At 37.7% G+C, this 19,625-nt stretch overlaps 1 protein-coding gene across 8 annotated transcripts in view; it reads left to right on the forward strand.

Moving 5' to 3' along the window:
* Window positions 1-19,625, forward strand: part of ZMYND11 (zinc finger MYND-type containing 11) — a 105,534-nt gene that overhangs the window by 53,979 nt on the left and 31,930 nt on the right. For all 8 annotated transcript variants that reach the window (XM_014872247.2, XM_014872249.2, XM_088159230.1 and 5 more), the window contains exon 3: window positions 7,372-7,531. In XM_014872247.2, coding sequence (XP_014727733.1) covers window positions 7,372-7,531 — 160 coding nt within the window. The remainder of the gene's footprint in view (window positions 1-7,371; window positions 7,532-19,625) is intronic.

Consider the following 19,625-nt stretch of genomic DNA (forward strand, 5'->3'; position numbering starts at 1 on the left):
GGGAGTAGAGCCCTTTTTTAAATAATTTCCTCCATAAGAAGGTGGTGGGGAGATTTTTCTGGATATGGGTTTGAAGGGCTTGGTACCTAAATTACTTGCTTTTCATGGTCATGCTGGTGGGTTACACAATCTAAAGTGTATAGTGAAGTTGTATGAGTGGGAGTTTAAATTACTGAATCAGGGAATTACCTGGGCTAACGTTACTGTGCTTTTTACAGAAATGAGCCAGGTGATTACCATTATAGGTGCATGCATGGTGCCTGGGATATCTAAAACATGCACAAACAAGATCACTCCTAATCTTCCTTTTAGCAACAGCAGCACAAACACCAGGCAGATCTGAATTTAGCTGAGCTGCTGGATTTCACTGTTGTACTATCAATTTTAGGCATTCTTTTTGTTTTATAAAAATACTGCACGAAATTAGTTTCCACATTCATGCAAATTCTGACATTCTAGACTACAAAGGAGAGATGAAACAAATTTTTAAAACATTTCCTGCTTGGATAGTATATGTGTCTTCAAAATGAATGTTGCAGATACTGATGTCAGAAGGAAAAGAAAATGCATGTTTTCTCTGTAATTCTTGGAATTTTGAACTGCATAAAATGTAGATCATGTAAGAAGTATTTTATTGCAGAGGCAGCAGCACTGTCAGTGCCTGCGTGGTCTGTGCATGTGCTGTTGGTATGTGGATTGCAGTGGAAATGGAATGCAGCCTGTTCATAAAACTGCATCTCATTGTGGAGTTAAACACACAGGAAGAACATTGCGCCTTGGTTGTGTTTATCTTAGTGAATATAATCCATAATTTAAAACTTCAGAAAGTGTAAGCACATCAAAAAGTATCCTAGAAAACAAAAGTGAGCTGCTGCATCCCCACTGTAGCCAGTTCCAGTTCCTCTGTGTCTGTGCTGTCTTCAGCTCTCAGACCAGCTCTCAGTTTCTGACAAGCAGGGCATATCTGTGTTAAATACCCATCATGTTTAGCCTGTGTTTGTGGGAGCTGACTGGTACCAGGGTGATACATGGTGGAAGCCTGAGCTTCAGAGCTGAGACCTTGAGATACAGCTGTGAGCACAGATCTTCATCTGGCTTTCCACAAGGAGAGCTGATGGATTCCTGAGATTTGAGCCTGTGTATTTCAAGTTCTTATGTCATGGAGCTGTATTTCTTAAAAGAAAAAAAAATTAATCACAGCTATCTCTTCAACTTTTTCTTTCAGTATGACCAACTGGCCTATTCTTTGCAAATTATTTTTAAAAACCTCTTGAAAGAAATGTGTGGGCCTTCTACAAAATAGCTGTCATGCCCTGAAACTGAGGCAAAAGGCATCATTTCTCACTAGAGGTAGGAAGACAGTATAAAACTCAGGACAGATTTTTGGCTGCTTTCCTTCTATTTTATGTATTATTCCTTAAGGTCTGTCCCTGAATCTAGGACATTTTATGTACCTGTAGGTAACATTTAAAATTAATGGCAGACTTTCAGTTGAGTTTAATGGGATCTGCTGTATTTTCTCAGATCTCAATTTTATCAGATCTCAGTTTATCAGACCTCAAATTTATCAGTTCTCAACTCATCCCTGGATGAGTTGCTCAGCAGATAGTCTGCTGGCAGCAGCAGGCTGCTCCTTTCCTTTGCACTGGGGAGGATGGAGGCATCCAGCATAGAGAGAGATAATTGATCAGACCAAGATTACAGAGTTGGCCGTGAAAATTAACATCTACCTACACTTGCCACACTGTTGTGCTTTTGCAGCTATTTGAGATATGTATTTTATTTCAATCTTGTACAGATACACTTGCTGTACCATTTTTTCATTTATTTTCTTTTGATTGAGTTGGGGTGATTGAAAATGCAATTCCTTATGAGTTCAGGAAAACAGATTTTCTAAAAATACCTGTGTCAGCCTCCGCCTCCTTCCTTCCTTCCTTCCTTCCTTCCTTCCTTCCTTCCTTCCTTCCTTCCTTCCTTCCTTCCTTCCTTCCTTCCTTCCTTCCTTCCTTCCTTCCTTCCTTCCTTCCTTCCTTCCTTCCTTCCTTCCTTCCTTCCTTCCTTCCTTCCTTCCTTCCTTCCTTCCTTCCTTCCTTCCTTCCTTCCTTCCTTCCTTCCTTCCTGGAATCCTTCCTTCCTGGAATCCTTCCTTCCTGGAATCCTTCCTTCCTGGAATCCTTCCTTCCTGGAATCCTTCCTGGAATCCTTCCTGGAATCCTTCCTTCCTGGAATCCTTCCTTCCTGGAATCCTTCCTTCCTGGAATCCTTCCTCGGCTTTTTTTATTTGGGCCACACTACAGCAGTGCCCATGTAATCCATTTTCTGCCTCTCGGTAGACCACAGATGCCTTCAAGAAGACTCTTTGGGAGTAAAGTTAGTTATTTTCTATGCTCTGTTTTGAAGCTATATAGATTTGACTCTTTGGGACAGGATTTATCTTCATGCTGTGTCTTGCAGAGCACCAGGCAGGAGCTGTGAGCTGTGTGACAGCTGTAGGTGAAAAGTTCATCATCTGATCCCCTGCAAGTGCTGGCTACTTCTGTGTGTGTTTTGCTCCCATGGTGATCCCAGCTTTAGAGTCCTCCACACCCCTAAGATCAAACCAAACTTCCTTCTTTAGTTTTAAGGTGTGTTATGAAGCACATATATTAGATGTAGGTTTTTATAGAAAGACATTATGGACACTGGCTAATTTGAGAAAAGTATTTTGCAGTTTTAGGAGTGAATTGGGGATATGCTGACAGACTTTGGTGCTCCTGGCACATCCTATATATTGGGTAGGCAGGTGATTTAGACGTGGATCAGGTACTCCTGTGGTCCAGGTTTTTTGGCAAAGGGAGGTGGCAAAATCCAGTTGTCAATTGGTAGGGCATGAGTTAGAGGAGATTTTGTTGCTGAGGGAAAGAGAGTCTGGAAAGGCCCATACCAGATTTCCCTGCCCATCTTTTCTCCCCAGCATTCAGCATGGCTCAGGTGGGGTGTGCAGCAGGTGGCTGTGTGGCCCCTCTGGGAACTGCTGGGGGCCCCCCATGTGGAGAGGTGGTCAAGACTTCAGGGTGGGTAACACTAATAATATAATAATATCAACTGAAGAATATGACAATGTTTTATTGTTACTTACACGTGATTACTGTTCATCTGCAGTCCCAAAGAGGTTTGGAATTGCTGTTTCACTTTTCTCTGATTGGTATTTTGTGACTAAATACAGACGAGCATCACATCCATATACAATCTACAAATCTGTTAATGATTATCCTCTGTGAGTCTCCTCTAAAGGTTTTCTTTTGCCATCAGACAGATGTACACATATATTAGATATATGCACATATGCATCTACCTAATTCTGTTGGTAGTGTCTTGTTTCTGAAGGTCACCACATTTAAATATACATTTGATGATATGGCAATGAGGTTTGCTTAAGGGTGGTAATGAACAAACTCCATGCTAAAGATCCTGATCCTTTGCTTTCCAAGTGGTGTTGCAATAATTGAAAGCATGCATTACTAGGCCCTTAGAAGTTGATTACAAAAACTGTAATTTTGCTAGATTTGCTGGATTCTTCTGTGCTCATGTCAAGGAGGTCTGCACTGCCAGTTCATAAATGGAAAAAACACTGACCTATAAACACTCTAATTTTCAGCAACAGTTCAGTTGCTTCAGTTGCAAGCAGTCTCATTTGGTGAGATTTTGAATTTAACATGCAGATTATCAGGCCTAACCTCCACTTTTCATCAGACAGACCCTCATTTTATATAGTAGGGATTAGCACAGTTAAATTGTATTTTGAAATGGTTTCTTCAGCCCCTATCTGATTAGGGCTGGTTTGCTGATTTAGAGGATTTTACTTTGTCTCCATTCCTTATTCTCATTCATTTGAGTGCTTTTGCTTTGCTTCTTGTGGCTGGGTTGTATTGCACAAATCTGTTGATATGGAGGACTGGGCAAGCTCATAACAAACCAGTATTCCTTCAGCTCCCTGTCTCCAAGGTAAGGCTACTCATCTTTTGTTGAAAACACCAGCCAGGGATTTCTTTGTGTCCCATACTTGTTTTTTTAACTTGTTGGTGCCAGATGCTCCAGTGCATGCAGTGCCAGGAAAAGACTTGCCCTCCATGGATTAGTGGTGTCACTTCTGCACAAAGGCATTTCAATATTGTTTGTCCCTGATCTAGTAATGAGGCTGACATAGTAGCTGAGACTCCAAACATCATGCTTTCAGTCTCTGAACTGGATTTTCACTTATTCTGTGTTTTCAGCATTTTTCACATTGTGACAGTTTTTCAGATTTCATTATTAAAGAACTTTTAACTATCTTTTCTAATTTGAGTCCTGTGCCTTAGTCACATCTTTGCTTACCTGCTGTCCTTCTGGCTGAAAAGAAACAAGTTTTCATCCAAACCCTACAGTGTTGTTTTCTAGTCTTTGTGAATATTTACTCATACACTTCACAGGTTTTATAAAAATAAAAATTTGGGGGAGGGTGCATTTTTCTAAAAGTTCTACTCTTTGAAGTAAAACCTTTCTCTTTACATGTGTGTTTTTTTCCTATGAACGCTGATAGCATTTTATTTTAAAAATAGAAAACATAGCCCTTGTGGCTCCCCAGTGGCACAGTCTGAACATCGGCTAAAGTACTCTTCAAAAAGCCCACTGGGAATTTACTACTGCTGATTTACAGCTGGGGAAGATGGGCAGATAGTTTAGTTGGTAGCAGCACTTTCACTCTGGTTGAGAACACAGATTGGATTTGAGAAATGGGCCTTTGAGATTCTGAGCCTTGTGCTCCTTTTCACTAGTGTACAACCTGCCACAGTGGAAATAGGCAGCTTAAACCTCTTTGCTGATTATACTTAGTTTAAGGCTTTTGGGTTTGTATTATATATCTGTTCTGTTCAGAGATACGAGTGAGAAATCACAAAACCTGTAGCTTACATTTAAGAATTTGTTTGGGCTATGTTTCTGCAACTAGGGATGATGCAGTGCAAAATACATGGATTCTTCAACAGGATACCCTGAGGGTTATGGCACTGGGTTAATACCTGATTTCTGTTCTCAGAACAGAAATAGCAGCCCACCATAGGCTGTAGGGAAATCACTTCCATTCTCAGAATCTGATTTTTTCTGTCAGTAAAATGGGAAGAATGATAGTTAACCTATTCTCTGTATTTTGAAACCTACTAAGGACTTGAATTGATTACAGACACATGAATGCTATGGCTCTGTCAGGGAGATTGTTAGTACTGAGTTAAAATGGAAATTTGGTGAAAAAAAGTGTAACATTAGCAAATGTTGAGAAAGATAATTTGCACTTTAAAAAGCTAGTTGTGTTTGCATAAATATGTGCACATGTGCACACACATGAACTCCATGTAACATGATTATATAAGCAAATGAGCTGTTTTCATGTGGCTTTAAAGCTTCAACACTTTATGTTTCTATAGACCCGCAGTGTTCACTTCCACTCTGTTTGAAAGTGAAGATATAGACTTGGGTCCCTGCCTGATTCAGACCTTGGAATTTGGATAACTTTATAAACTTATTTGTGCTGTTTAATCTCACTTGAACAGGTGCTCATGTTGAGTTTTGTTTTCTGTAGAAGTAGAGAGAGATTGGGTTGGGCAGATGAGCATCCAGCCAAGGTGATCCAGACCTGATGTGCCTTATGCCCTTGACCGTATGTGCAAACCATCAGAAGATTTTTATATATTAGCTTGGAACACAGACTTGCACAGAATATTTTTATTTCTGTATTAATTGCATACCTTTTATACAGTGCCAGCATGCACACACCAATTAGGCTTGGACCATGTCATGGTAGACATTGTAAAATAGGTAAATGGCAGCATCTGCCTTTAAGAATTTTTTATCCTAAAAAAAATAAACCCCAAGATCCTGAAAACATGCTACATTTATGTAAATGCCTCTGATACCAAGCAGAAATTTATAAATGTCTTGTGCTCTTCTGATTATTGTATAATTTTCTATACAAATATATACTTCCACTCAGTCAGAAATCTGCTATTCAATTTTACATACAGTTTAGAGCAAAACAAAATATCAGATTAGTATATACCAGTTCCAGCAAAAGCTTGAGAAAGAAAGCAGGAAAGGAAAAGATCTTTATTCATACACAACAGTAAGAAGTTCAAAAGGCAAATGTCTTCAAAGAGAGGAGTTGATTAAAGACTTGACCATTGGGATAGTCTTCATTCCTTATTGTAAGTTTGTAACTTCTAAGGTATTAAACATTCCTGCCAGCCATGTTATTAAAAAAATTCTGAACTGATTTAACTCTCTCTTTTTTTAATACAATGCTGCTGCTTCTTGAGTTTGCTCGTGATCATAATTACATTTTTTGTGAAGGTATTTGTGATGACAGTCACCAAGGAATTGTGGTTGCTGGAATTCATTATGAAGCAGGAAGGCAAGGATACTATAGCTGACAGCTTTGTCTCAAAGCAGACAAATCACAGATTTCTCTCTTAGGAATAGGTAAAGACAGTGTACCTGGAGAAACAAAAATGGAGAGAAATTCAGTTAACTCTGTAACTTTAAGAGATCCATAACTAGGAAAATATTGTCCACAACTTAATTGTTTCCAAGTCAATTCACTTGGACTGCTGATTGCATGCATTTGCAGCTCTCCATGTGCAGCAACTCCTAGATATGTTCTCAGAATTTTGTTAAAAAACCCTGAATTGTAATGATCTTAAGGCATAGAGGTCCTCTTTATTTGAGAGAAGATAATTGAATGTTGTTTACTCCAAGTTAATATTTGGTGTTGGCCTAGAAGCAAATTATAGTGGATAAAGGTCAACATTACACAGCTGAATCTCATGTATATACATAGTTGAGGCTACATAAGTTTTTTTTCTCACCAAGGCAGTTTGTCACAGTGTGATCATTGTGGTTTACTCAAGAAAAGGAGAAAAACCACTTAGCAAAGTAACTTGAGCTGTTGGGTTTTCATATATTATATATAAATCTTGCATTTTTACACACAAGCATCACAAAAGTTCATTGGTATATTCTGTAGTATGTATGCTATAGGCAGTGTTAGAGAAATGCAAGTTTAAAATAATTTAAAGGGACAAATGGATGTGGCAGAGACAAGCCCAAGCACCATATGTGTTCATTTTAGGATTTTTTAGTAGAGGTTTACTGTGCTACTACTTGCCTAAATGTGTACATGACAGCTGCAAGAGGAAAAAAGCTGATTTGAAGTAAAGGGGGAGGTTATATAATTTTTGACTGTTTAAAAACAATCTAAAACTTAGACTGCGTATTATTTTAACTCATTTGCAAATGTGTATATTTTGCTGACACATTATAATATAAAACTAACACTAAAAGACTTCTGTGCTTTGTGTGCAGGTATATGTCTCGAGTCCATGGTATGCATCCAAAAGAAACCACACGTCAGCTGAGCTTAGCAGTCAAGGATGGTCTCATTGTGGAAACCCTGACTGTGGGGTGTAAAGGGTCAAAAGCTGGTATTGAACAAGAAGGATATTGGTTGCCAGGAGATGAGATTGTGAGTATAAAGTCCTTGAGAAAATAAATCACGATTTCTTAGCATGAAACTTGTTTTAATTTATATTTAAAGCTATTTATAGATTCTGTGTTGGTGCTTGTGAACAGGGAAGTGATGTACTCTTAAATTTTTTAACCTTTTCTATTCCATAGAAGCTCTTTCCTCTTGAATTCTGAGTTTTCTGCTATGAAAAACTGGCAAACTCCTTTGCTCGGTTATACCTCACTTTTATATAGTATTCTCTTCTACACTTGTACAGGAAGACAGTAAATATTACTGGTATTACTTGAAATCCTCAGACATTCTCAAATCCTAAAGACGGTGAATTTAAAAGAGAAAAAAAAAAAAGAAGTCACAAACTTTTAAATCTTGCTTTAATCTGAATCTGAAGAACAAAGAACACCCTTTCAGAAGTGCAACATGAAGTTATAAAGTGATATGCAAATACACATGAAAAGATGTGTTTTACTGATATTCATGAACACCAGGACATTCAGTTAGAAAGGACTTTCTTAGCAAATCAGCTACAGGCATCCAAAAAGGCTGTTCCACTGGATGTGTAACATAAATATTAAAATCCATTTAAATAGGTTGAAAGTTATATAAAAGGGAAAAAAACCATGTTTTTTATATCCCTCCATAGGTGAGGTGGAACACACCCACAAAGTGAGGAAAGTCACATAGACCAGGAAAAAGCTTGCACAATTGCTTTGCCTTGTTCAGAAGCCTCATCTCTCTATTTACAAGACAATATTTTCCTAACTAAAAGGAGTTTTCCAAAGCTTTAAAATACCTGAAGTAGGAACTATTGCTTTGGAATATAAATTGCATTAAATACTGATAAAAGTGTCAGCATTGTCTCGTCTCATAGTGACATAGGTTATATATTAAATTTTGAGGAAACCCAGAAAAACTCTAAAAACACCAAAATGCTCTTTGCAATATTGCAGTTATCAATAAGATCCTGAAAGTGAAACAATGTATTGTTTTTGGTTTTGTGGAAACAAGCAATATCCATAACAGAAAACATTATCATCAAAATTATCTCCCACAAATTTAAATACCTTAATTTCAATACATTGTATTTAATGTACATTATGTCACTGTTAAGATTTTCATTCTAATTTCATTAGAAACCCTCAAGAGAACCTTTAAAGGGTATGTTACTATTCTCCCTGGGAGGAAACATTTCAAAACTCTAGCTTAGCTCTTTTAGATATTTCTTATATCAGTTTTATCTGTTTTGAATTGATATTAACTGTGTAGGCTCAACAAGATGTAAAGCTGAGATCTGTGATTATCTCAAGTATTCTGTATGTTTGTTTTCCTCTTCTAAGAGAAAGGAAAAAAAGAAAAAAAAAATCAGAATGCCCCACAATAGCCATTTCTAATATAGTCATTCAGATAATATTTCTGCCACTTATTAACAACATTTGTTTAACAAAACTTGAAAGCTAACCATCCTGTAAATTCCCAGTGAGTCATTAGAATTCCACAATTATTTTATGTCTGAGCAAAAAACGTTGTCTTTGACTTGACCAAAGATGCTGTTCAAGTCACATTATGAATCACCCTTTAGTTAGAAGCACTGACTGCATTTTCAGCATGACTGCTAAGCACTGGTACTTTGGGCTGTGACCGTGTGTGTGGTGGCCACCTCAGTAGTTCAGAACACCACACTTAACAGTTTTATGCAAAAAATAAGAATCAGTTTCTGATCCAGGCCATGTTTCAATAGTACCTAAACTTCTTGATCCTGATACTGAATCAAAATGCTGCAGACAGATAAAGCAAAACACATTGACTTGGTATAAAGTTATTCTCTTTGTTCTTTTATTCAGAAAGTTTTAATGAGTAACAAAGTGTCATTGTCATCACTCGACATCAGATCAAGTATTTTCCATTCTCCAACAGTGGGTGCAAACCCATGAAGTTTGGTATGTTCTCTCCTTTGGACACACGGCATAGTTTTACAGATGTTTTGTCTGCACTTGATCAAGAGACAGTTTGTAGTTCTTTGTAATTCAGCACTGCTCAGATCTGATACTAATGACTGTTGAACCATGAGCTCAAGTTACATTTCAGTGAGGACAAATAGACAGAATTCTTTTTGGAGGTGTGCTTGGAGATGGAACTGTTCAAAGCAGGGTTATTAATGTTCAAATAGGGATTTCAGGCTCAAACTTTAGCACTTACAGACCCTTGACCTAATTGTCAAATTTGTTTTGACTGGTCCTACTGGAACTTGAAAAGCTCAAAATGGGAATGAGAAGACTTAAGAACTAATTCTTCACCCACTGACACCAATACAGGAATGCTTTTGGATTTTAGCTTCTTTCCTGTCACCACAGCGGGTCAGCAAACACAGGCTGCTCCAAGGAGATAGCAAAGGGACACATTCTTATCATCCCTCCCCCCACTTTTTATTTGAGTATTTGCTTGGTGGTTTTTTATACTTTTGAAGTTTTGAAACTGACTTTTAGCAAGTAGAAAGATTACTGGCCTTGGCCACAAAACTGCTGAGCACCTTTGTCTGTTACGGTAAGAGGTGCCAGACTAGAGGGTGCCACATGACCTGAAAGTCCTGGTTGGGATGGTGACTGCAGACTGTTGGCTAAATAGTGACAGTAATTGAAAGTATAGAGATTATGAAAACACAGCTCTATTTGGAAAAGATTCATTTGATAATCTGTGGTGCTTGCTTAGGGGTTTCCAAACATCTGCCCTATCCAATAGGTTGACAGAGTGATAGATCTATGCAGTAAGGACATGATCTCTGATAGGGCTACTCTTAGCCTTCCAAAACATTATATTACTTTGCTCTCATTGTTCTAGCAGTATGTTGAAGCTGCAGTAAAAAAATTTTAGCAAAACCTAAAAACCTAAACCTGTATATTTAGTAATATACAAAAGACAAGCTGAGGTGCAAAGACAAAATAGTTTGAGGGCATCAGGAGGCTCTTCCAAAAGGGGTGGCTCATGAAAATTAATGTTCAGAAAAACTGGAACAAAAAAAGAATCATCAGATTTAAGAGTATAAAATTTTTCTGTCAGATACATGTGGGATAAATATTTTTATATAAGTTACTAAATTTAAAATATGGAGTTGGTAGCAAAATGTACTGTATTCCAACTGATATTTAAGGATTGCTACCTAAACAAGAACTTTGCTGCAAATATTATACCTCCAGGGCTTGTGCAGGTATTCATTTTGTTTGCTCATTTGCCTTGTCTTCTCCAGATGTTTTGCACATTTTCAAAATGTGTTCTCATCTTACAGGCTTTCTTATCTTGCAGATGATTAATGCATTTGCACAAAATAAATGAGAGAAGAATTTATTTTCCATTTTTATTCAGGATTGTAGTTAGGAATTGTGCATTTTTCTGTTTGTTGATGCATTATTATGCAATTGAACAAAATCTCTTCAGTTTCTTGCCTTGCAAGGGAAATGTCAGTCCTGAGGTCTGGTAATGGAAGTTTATTTATTTCTTTTTTTCTAAATGCTTTATTTCTATTTCTCACAGAACTTCTGAAATTTGGGCATGTTATTATTATCAGGATTAAAAAAATCTCCTTGCTCTTTGGGTTTAGAGAAAAATTTGCACATCAGTGTTGTTAACTATGTTTTCAATGTAGTTGATAAAATAGAAAGGAAACGTAGTTCTTCAAGAAAAAACAAATTAATCTTCTTTCCTATTAATTACTATGTTCTGCTATGATTTTTATGTACTTTTATCTGTGTAGCATAGTACTGTGTCTAACCCCAAGGAAAGAAATTGAATTTAAGTACCAATGTCCTATGGCTTTATGGGGGGGTTAGATGCAGTTTTTAGAGTTAGTTTGTCTTACTCATTTACATTTACAGTGTGCACTATTTTGAGCTATTTTGAGCATTTAATGTGCTAATTCTTCCCTTCATGATTAAAGTCATAAAACTGCTCTGACCCAGAGAGAGGCTTTATGAATGTATAATATCAATTTTCCTGTGTTCATAAAGCCAGACAATATTGGGCTCTTCTAAAATGGAGATGTGTTCATAACACAGGCTCATTGTTTGCATCTGATTGCAACATATCCCACAGCACTTCTGTGGTTTAAAAATGGTTCATAGTGGCCAAATTCTCTAATGAGATGTGAAGCTTCACACTTACTTAAGGCACTGTGAGCTATTTCTTCACTGAAGAATGCATAAAAGGTGATTATATTTTCAAGAAATTATTATTTTACAGAGTTGTGTTTTCTGATCATTTAAATGATTGCCTATAGAAAGAGCCAGCAATTCTTCTGGCTAGTTAAGTCTGACTTTGGGGGTCACTTACAGTCATTCTCCTGTACAAATGCATTCTCCTGTATTTGGTCCTCTCTGTATGTAAATTATTTCCTTTCCAATTCTTCCCACTAAAGATGTTTTAGTTTAGTGGAGAGCATACTGTTTGGAGGAGAAGTTTCCTTGCTTTTTCCTGCTTTCAGAAAACATTAGAGCTAAAATGTGCTTCCCCCCAACACACACACATATTCTCAATGTGCTAATTAATTTCTGGGGATTTTTGTGGTGTTTTAAATTGAGAAAGTACTGCTGCTTGCTCAAAGTGACTCCAGATACTTTCAAGTCACAAGGCTGCCTAAATAATCCCTCTCCATTCTGTCTGTATTCCCATCATTTTAGCATTTGTTGTAACCCACTGTCAGCACCATGAGTTTTGAAGGTGATTTTGCTAACCCAAGTGACCTGAGGTGCACACTCAGTTATTTTTGTGATTTGATGTGTTGCAGGTTCAGTTTTACTAGGATCACTCTATGAGAAAGGAGTATTTTTGGCTGTTATGTTTGTGTTAATCTAAATTACTTTAGATTGAGCAAAGGCTGGATTCCTTGCTTGCCATGCTTAATTGCTTTTGTAATTATATTGATTTTTCCATGCTAGGTCAGTATTGGTAGCCAGAAGCTGTTTTTTGAACTGTCTATGTCATCTTGAGTCTCCATAAATGTGAAGATAATTGTAAAAAGCTTAAGAACTGTCACTGTGAGGATTTGAACCTTTTCTGTACATAAAATACATTTTAAATAATAAAAAACCCCCAAACAATGACAGACAAAACCAAACCTCAATCCAAGACCAGCCTGAATAGCTACCAGCTCCTACTAGCAAGCTAGGGGCTTCTAAATAGCTAGGCTGAGGAATGGTTTTAATGTGCATCCCATTCTTTTCAGTTAGGGGCAGAAGGATAATATGAAACAGCAATAGTGACAGCCAGTGCCTTCATCATGAAAGCTCTTACAACTGGAGAGCACAAAGAGGAAGAACATGTCACACCAAATGAAGAAAAATCTCCTTTAGTGTTTAAAAAAATTCTCCGTTTGCCTTATCCATCCGTATTGCCTTTAATGTAAAATCCTGCGTGAATTCACTGATCCAAAGCCAAACATATCCCAAGACATATTAGTTAATATTTTTCACATATTGAACAAATTGAGAATTTTCCAGGCTGGAATGTTCCAGATAGATTCCTAATTATTGTGAAAGTGCCAGCGTTCTTTACAGTTGGTGATTCACTGATGCAAAGAGTTAATGATTGATCCCGTGAGAGAAAAAATTCAAGCTGGCTTCCATCCCTTATTACCCCACATCAGGGAGAGTATGAGGAGGCTTTGAGGTCAGGTCACATTCCAGCCTGGTCACACAAGAACTCTCAAGGAAGATGAGCTTCTGAAACTCTTTGAATCTTTTCTGTCTTTCCATCCTTTAAGGCCCCATCACTAAGAGCTTAATTTTCCAAAAGACTGCCATGAAATCAATCCTTCATGTGCTAAATGCAATTACTTTTGTTCCAAATTATTGTCAAAAACTGCAGATGTGCTTCTGCTTATTAATAAACTAAAAATAAATGGATTTTTGTAAGTTCAGAAAAGCAAATATAGTCAAATCATCAAATCAAAGCATAGACTATTTTGTCCTAGAAAAGTGAATTAGAATTCAGAATTCCCAAGTCATGGATGAGAAATTCTTTGTGCATTAAAGCCAAGACCCCCTTCTGCCTTTGCATTAAGGCTGTTAACATGCAGCTCGTGAGAATGGCCTCACAGACATTCCAGTGGTTCTCCCTGCCTCTAGATGGGTTAAGAATAATGAGCAATTCTCTACATTCCTTTTCCAGACTTGTTTTTCTCTTCCCCTCCGTTCAGGGGTATTTCTTCCCTCTCCTCTGCTCAGTCTTATTTTTTGTTCTCTGGAAAGGGAGTTCACAACGTTTGCAGGATCTTCACATTACTGAAGGTGACACTAGTGGATTCCATCTGACTGCAGAGAGGTGCTACTTCTTTTAAACTGGTAAAACAACCTTGTCAGCATCTTCACTTGACTCCCTAGCTTTGCCAACTTGACTTTCAGAAATTCAGTTGATGTAATGCTGTATTCTTCTTCGAGGTTTTCACTCTCTGTTCTGGAGTTGAGATACTGATAATGTTGTTCACAGATTTCACAAAACGTTCTATTCTGATTGAAAGGGTGTTTCTAAGAATAAGAATGTACCTTTGAGTTCCCAGACTAGTCAAACTAGTCTGTAGAAAGGTTCCATCATGGGATTTAAATTATGCTAATGGAATAATGGCATAGATCAGTCTCTCTTGAGTTTGTTTTGAAAATATGCATCTTGGGTTTTTCTTGACCCCTTTTGTGCCCAACCTGACCTAGTTGTGTTGTTCTTATTAACTTCGTGTGCTCAAAATGCTCTGTATCTCTGGCAACAGATTTGAATCTTTTATTATTGTGTCATGCTGGTTCCTGAATGAAATTTCATTGAAGCTGATGGGCTTATTAATATTCATGCTTCATTCACATAAATACAGTCCCCATGCCTTTCTGTCAACTGACAGCTGAAACAATATCAGCCACACCTACAGCACAGGACACAAGGACAAGAGATTTAAGGAACCTGTGCAGGAGGTTCTGCTGTTGGTTCAGATAAAATGTTTCTCCGTGTTCTGTTTGCTCAGATAAAACGTTTCTGTGTGTGCTGAAACATCAGCCTAAAGAAACACTACAAAATAAGACCAGAGAAACAATACAAACATATTTTAAGCAAGAAAAGGGTAGAGGACAATTGAAAGAAGACTTGGAACTACAAGCAAAGAGATGGTTTATTTCTGGTCTGGATTCACCTTCTTTCTAGGGGAACAAACCATAATGTGGATATAAAAGGCATTGCACCTGATAAATACTTCATCACTGATTTATCTCCCTAATGAAAATAGCCTACAAACCTCCTCTTGGCTCAGCCTAAGTCAGAAATTGTGACATTAATAGCAGAGTGAATCCAGTTTCTGAGGAGATAAGTTGAAAGTTTCTATTAACCTTGAACTTGCTTGGAATGTGAAGAAAGAATGAAACATTTTCACTTGAAATTATTTTCTATTTCTAATGTCCTGGAGGAGAATACTTGTATTGTCTCACCTTAAATAATGTACACTGCTACTACCCAAACATGATCTTCTTGGAAAGGAAATTGAGATTTATTCATTACTTCAGGAGCACAGTTCATAGGCTGAGCAGATAAACGTGACAGGGTTTAAGGAGTCAGACTGCTGACATGCTACTACACTTCTTGAAAAAAAACCTCATTTCTGCAGCATTTGGAGCTAGAGCATAGTCTCTGCTTTGAGGCCTATCACCTCAAATTGTCCAGAACATGGGTGCAGGGTGGGAAGGTGGATAAAAATCTACCTGTCCTGGCAGAAATCCAGAGGAGACCTGGGTGGTTTCTGCCAGAAACTGAAGACTTCTAGGACAAACTGGCAGTAAATTAATTAGACAAACTTCAGCTTGCAGATTAAATTCAGTGAAAGAAAGCCAAAAGTGTTCTGAGAGGATGTGGAATTCTCTGAAGAACCTGAGTCTTCCTGTATCAGTGCATCACAAGAGGAAGCAGTTACCAGTGAGGAAAATGGAAATGTATTGTTACAAGCCTATACATACGTGCACTATGGAAAAGGAGATTTTGGTCTCTCCTCTGACTGATGGTTTTGTGTTGGTTCTTTTTGGAATGGAAGGGGTTTCTAAAATAAGAGAATTTTAAAATCATGTAAAACAAGAAACTCCAATTAATTACTGAGATGCTAAAACCCTGGACATAATTAACAAACAAATAAATAAATAAATGTACTTGAAATAAAGCAAGATGCCTCAGTAGTTGTGAGGACATATTAATTCATAATTATTTTGGATTTCTTTATGATAAAATATGAATAATGAATACCTACAAAGTGTCCTACAGAGTCAATTTATGGAAATCTATTTTAAAGATAAAGCCCAGGTCAGCGAAGGAAAGAATCTATAAAGGCAACTGATCTGAATGGCCAGATTATCCTGTCTGTAAAAGCACATTGCAGCTACCTGCTGTGGTAGTTTTCTAGAAAAAGAAGGAAAAGATAAAGTGAAAAAAAAAATTCACAAAGGGATTCTAGCTGCTGAAATCTTTTTGGCTTTGAAAGAGAGATGGATGCTTGTTTATTTGCTGAGCTCTTTGGATGAGCAAAAGCAGTAGGAAAAACATAGATGCAAAACAGGAAGAAATATATCTAGTAAACACATGGGTGCAGGAAAACTGCAGGGGAGAAAATAAGCTTATTTTGGTGCTGAATTTACCCCAAAGCATTGCTCTAGCATTAAATGTAAAACATGTGATGATCTAAGAAACTTTTATCATTGGAAAGCAATCGTCCTGATCAAATATAGATCCTTTACAGCAATGATGAAAGGGAAATACTTTAGTAAACAGCCAACTCACCATTTACCTGCTGCAAAGATGGAGTAAGTCCTCTGAGCCATCAAGGAATTAATCACACCTTCCTCGGTTTGAAGCCTAACCTTTTCATCATTGTTCTGATGAAAAGATAAAAGCAGATCCTGTAGGCTACCGAAAGGATGTTTACAGGAGGATTCATGCTTGCTAAGGAATAGATGGAGCCAGGAACGTGGCATGAAGAACAAACTGACCCAAAGGGCAGCAGGGAGACTGCCCTCACAGCAGGCTAAGGCTTCTGGTGAAAAACAAACACAGTGTCCCCTCTGCATTTGAAAAAATACTGGGAATGATGTTCCATGACACATAATGTTTGTTCAACCCAGGTACTATTTGACGCGGGCTGGTGTCTGGATGGAAACAGGCACCTCTGCCAGAGACCCCGATAAGCTGGAGATTTCTTACTGGCCCCTGTACCCCATGAACAGAATGGCAAAGGCAGTGGATAGATGGGCAAAGGGAGGCATTTCAAAGCTGAGCTAAATGCTGGGTTAGCATTTCTGCATCTCATCAGGGCTGTTAACAACTGCTCCAGTCCAAGCCTGTTTCAGGTTGCCTTTTGTGTAGGGCAGGGATTCCAGTATTTACACCTTGAGAGAAGTACAAGACAGATAAATGAAGTGGACAGTAGCTATTTGCAGCAAATGTAGAAATAAGAAGCATTTCTCCGGGTTTTGTACTGGAGGACAGAAGTCTCATAGGAAGTGCACCCCCACCCTGGTTCCTGATATTTGTGAGTCATAAAGATGTACTGCAAGGTTTTAGCAATTACCTTTAGTAAAGCTCATGTCTAATTGAGAAAGCTTTGATGGAGCAGATGCTGCCTGAAAAAGACAGAAAGGAACTGATTTATTAAGAATGGAAAATGTGTTTAGACAGAAATAGATGCTGCTTTGTTTAATGTGAGTGGGGGCACAGGTTCTTGCAGCATACTCTGAGTCCTTTTAAGGAGAGGACCTGGATACCAGAGAAGAGTAATGAAATGGTAGATTCATCCATGCTAGAATGCAGTACCACCACTTCTTATATAATAAAGGCTTTTAATTTACAGCAGAAAGTTTGAAATATGAAAGATTAGAAAACATAGGAATTACTTCTCAACAGCAGACAATGATGGATGCATGATGCAAAACCTAAGCAAGATCAAAGACATAAAAAAAAAGGGGCATCATTCTTGTAAGGCATTTATTTCAGTGTATCTTTCTACTTGATATGGACCAGTAGTCAACTTTGCTGGGTTCCAGTGAAGTTACTGAAGGACAGCAAAGAAACCTTGGCATCAGAACCCAAGATTTTGAAAGCTTCTTTCTTAGTTGACGGTGGAAAAATGTAAAGAACTCTGATGTTAAAGCTGATAGAGGTGAGAAGAGATGGAAGTGTTCCTTATGGCTGTTCCCAAATCCTAAAATATCAGAATCCAGAACATTTGCTTCAGAAATTATGTATTTAAATTGAGCATGGCCTATCTCATTACATGTCAAAGAAATGGGAATCTGAGAAATAGCAGGAATTCATTTATTGACATACTTTAAAGGGTTGTAAAATAGTCATGGAAAGATTACACTGAAGTCTTGGGCTGGTGATTTGAAAATGTCTTGAAATAGATGTAGCATGCAAATACTACTATTTTTAAATAATTTATATTTTTAAAATTACTTCTTTCTGCTGGCATGGACCTTATTGCCATTCTAGATTCCACCACTGTGGCAGACCAAAAAGTGTTACGATACACGGTGGGTGAAATCTATTGTGTATCTGCTAAAACTCTTCCTTTAGACTAGCGAGAAACTGCTCTAAGTTTCTTATCCACTGGGCAGCTGGAGCTCTGGGGACTGTTAAAGCATAGACACCATGCAGGGCTGACATGAGTTTGTGCACAGGAGGGTCTGGATGAAAATCTGGTGATCTGGAAGGAGCTGTGTGTGCACGAGGGTAGGGGAGAGAGAGAGGAACAGCACAGCAGCACACACATAAAAAGAAACGCTGGAGAAGCACTTAAAACAGAACACCTGGGGGAAAAAAAAGTGCAGAGAGTGCTATGGGACAAGTGCCACACAGGAAATGCTGGGAACCATGAACTCCATGAGAAATTATTTCCTTCATTTGCTTCATATTGAATTTAGGACAACAGAACTGTATATATAATATTTGTAAATAAACATGATCATGCCAAAGGGGTAACTGACTTATAACTGTCTTTCCCATCTATGTGACACTTTTTTTCTTTTAGCTTACTGGTTGGGTCCAAAGGAGATCCATAATTTGGATTGTTTGGGAAATCTAGTTCAACAGTGTGAAACCAGCAAATCCCCGTAAGGGGGAGTTTCATGAATAGAGTTTTGCTTTTTTCCCCCTCCCTTTTCCTCTCTCCACCTGATAGTAGAGTGACTTAATACCGAGTATCTGGGCTACCATTAAGGGACTTGGAGAAAACAGATTAACAGGTAAGAAATGAGCTATGTTAATGGAATGTGCATTATAAAAAGGCAAAGTGGTCCTTTTAGACAAAGTCTAAGAAAGGAGGTTATACTGTTTTCATGTGTTATGCCTACATATAATTTATGTGAAAATGAAAATTTATTACTTGTTTTAACATCTTTTTTTTTACAATAATTATGGGCTTGGTGTGGTATGGAAGTGACCTAATAGTTACAATTGTGACCTCTAAGTTATTGTTAATTTTACTGTCAGTATGTGCTTCACATCTCCTACTTAATGGTATGCTAATTGTACAGCAGGATGTCACATTCTCCAACATACAGATTCCCTATTTCAATTACAGCTAAGTAAATCTCCATTACTAATGAGTAAGCATTTCTTTTCCATGTACATTTGCATTATAATGGACATTTTCTTTGTGCACTAAAATTATTCTTTCCTTGACAACAACTATGTATTTTATTTTACAGTAAAGGCTACGACATGATGATTCATTCCTTTCTGTTGGGTTTATCTGTATTTAAATTGTCAAATGTTCTGGATAGCCTGACATTTTCTATCCCATGTTATTTTTCCGTACTTCCAGAATAAATGTATGTATTTGCTTTAAGACAACCTACTTAAGACAAATGACAAAGAAAAGTAAGCTTACGTGCTGGTCATAAATCGTTTTTTTGAAATTGTTGCAGTACTTCACTCACGTTGCTGAGTGAATCTCAGCTTTTTACGTCAGCGCAAAGTGACCTTTATGATATAATGTTTGTCAGATTTGAATATAAAGAACAAGTGACCACGTGTGACCCATCTGATTGCTCTGCCTAACAGAGCATGGCTCTTTGGCTATTACACACAGTCC

This window comes from Sturnus vulgaris, chromosome 1, assembly GCF_052056855.1.
Source record: "Sturnus vulgaris isolate bStuVul1 chromosome 1, bStuVul1.hap1, whole genome shotgun sequence".
Lineage (NCBI taxonomy): Eukaryota > Metazoa > Chordata > Aves > Passeriformes > Sturnidae > Sturnus > Sturnus vulgaris.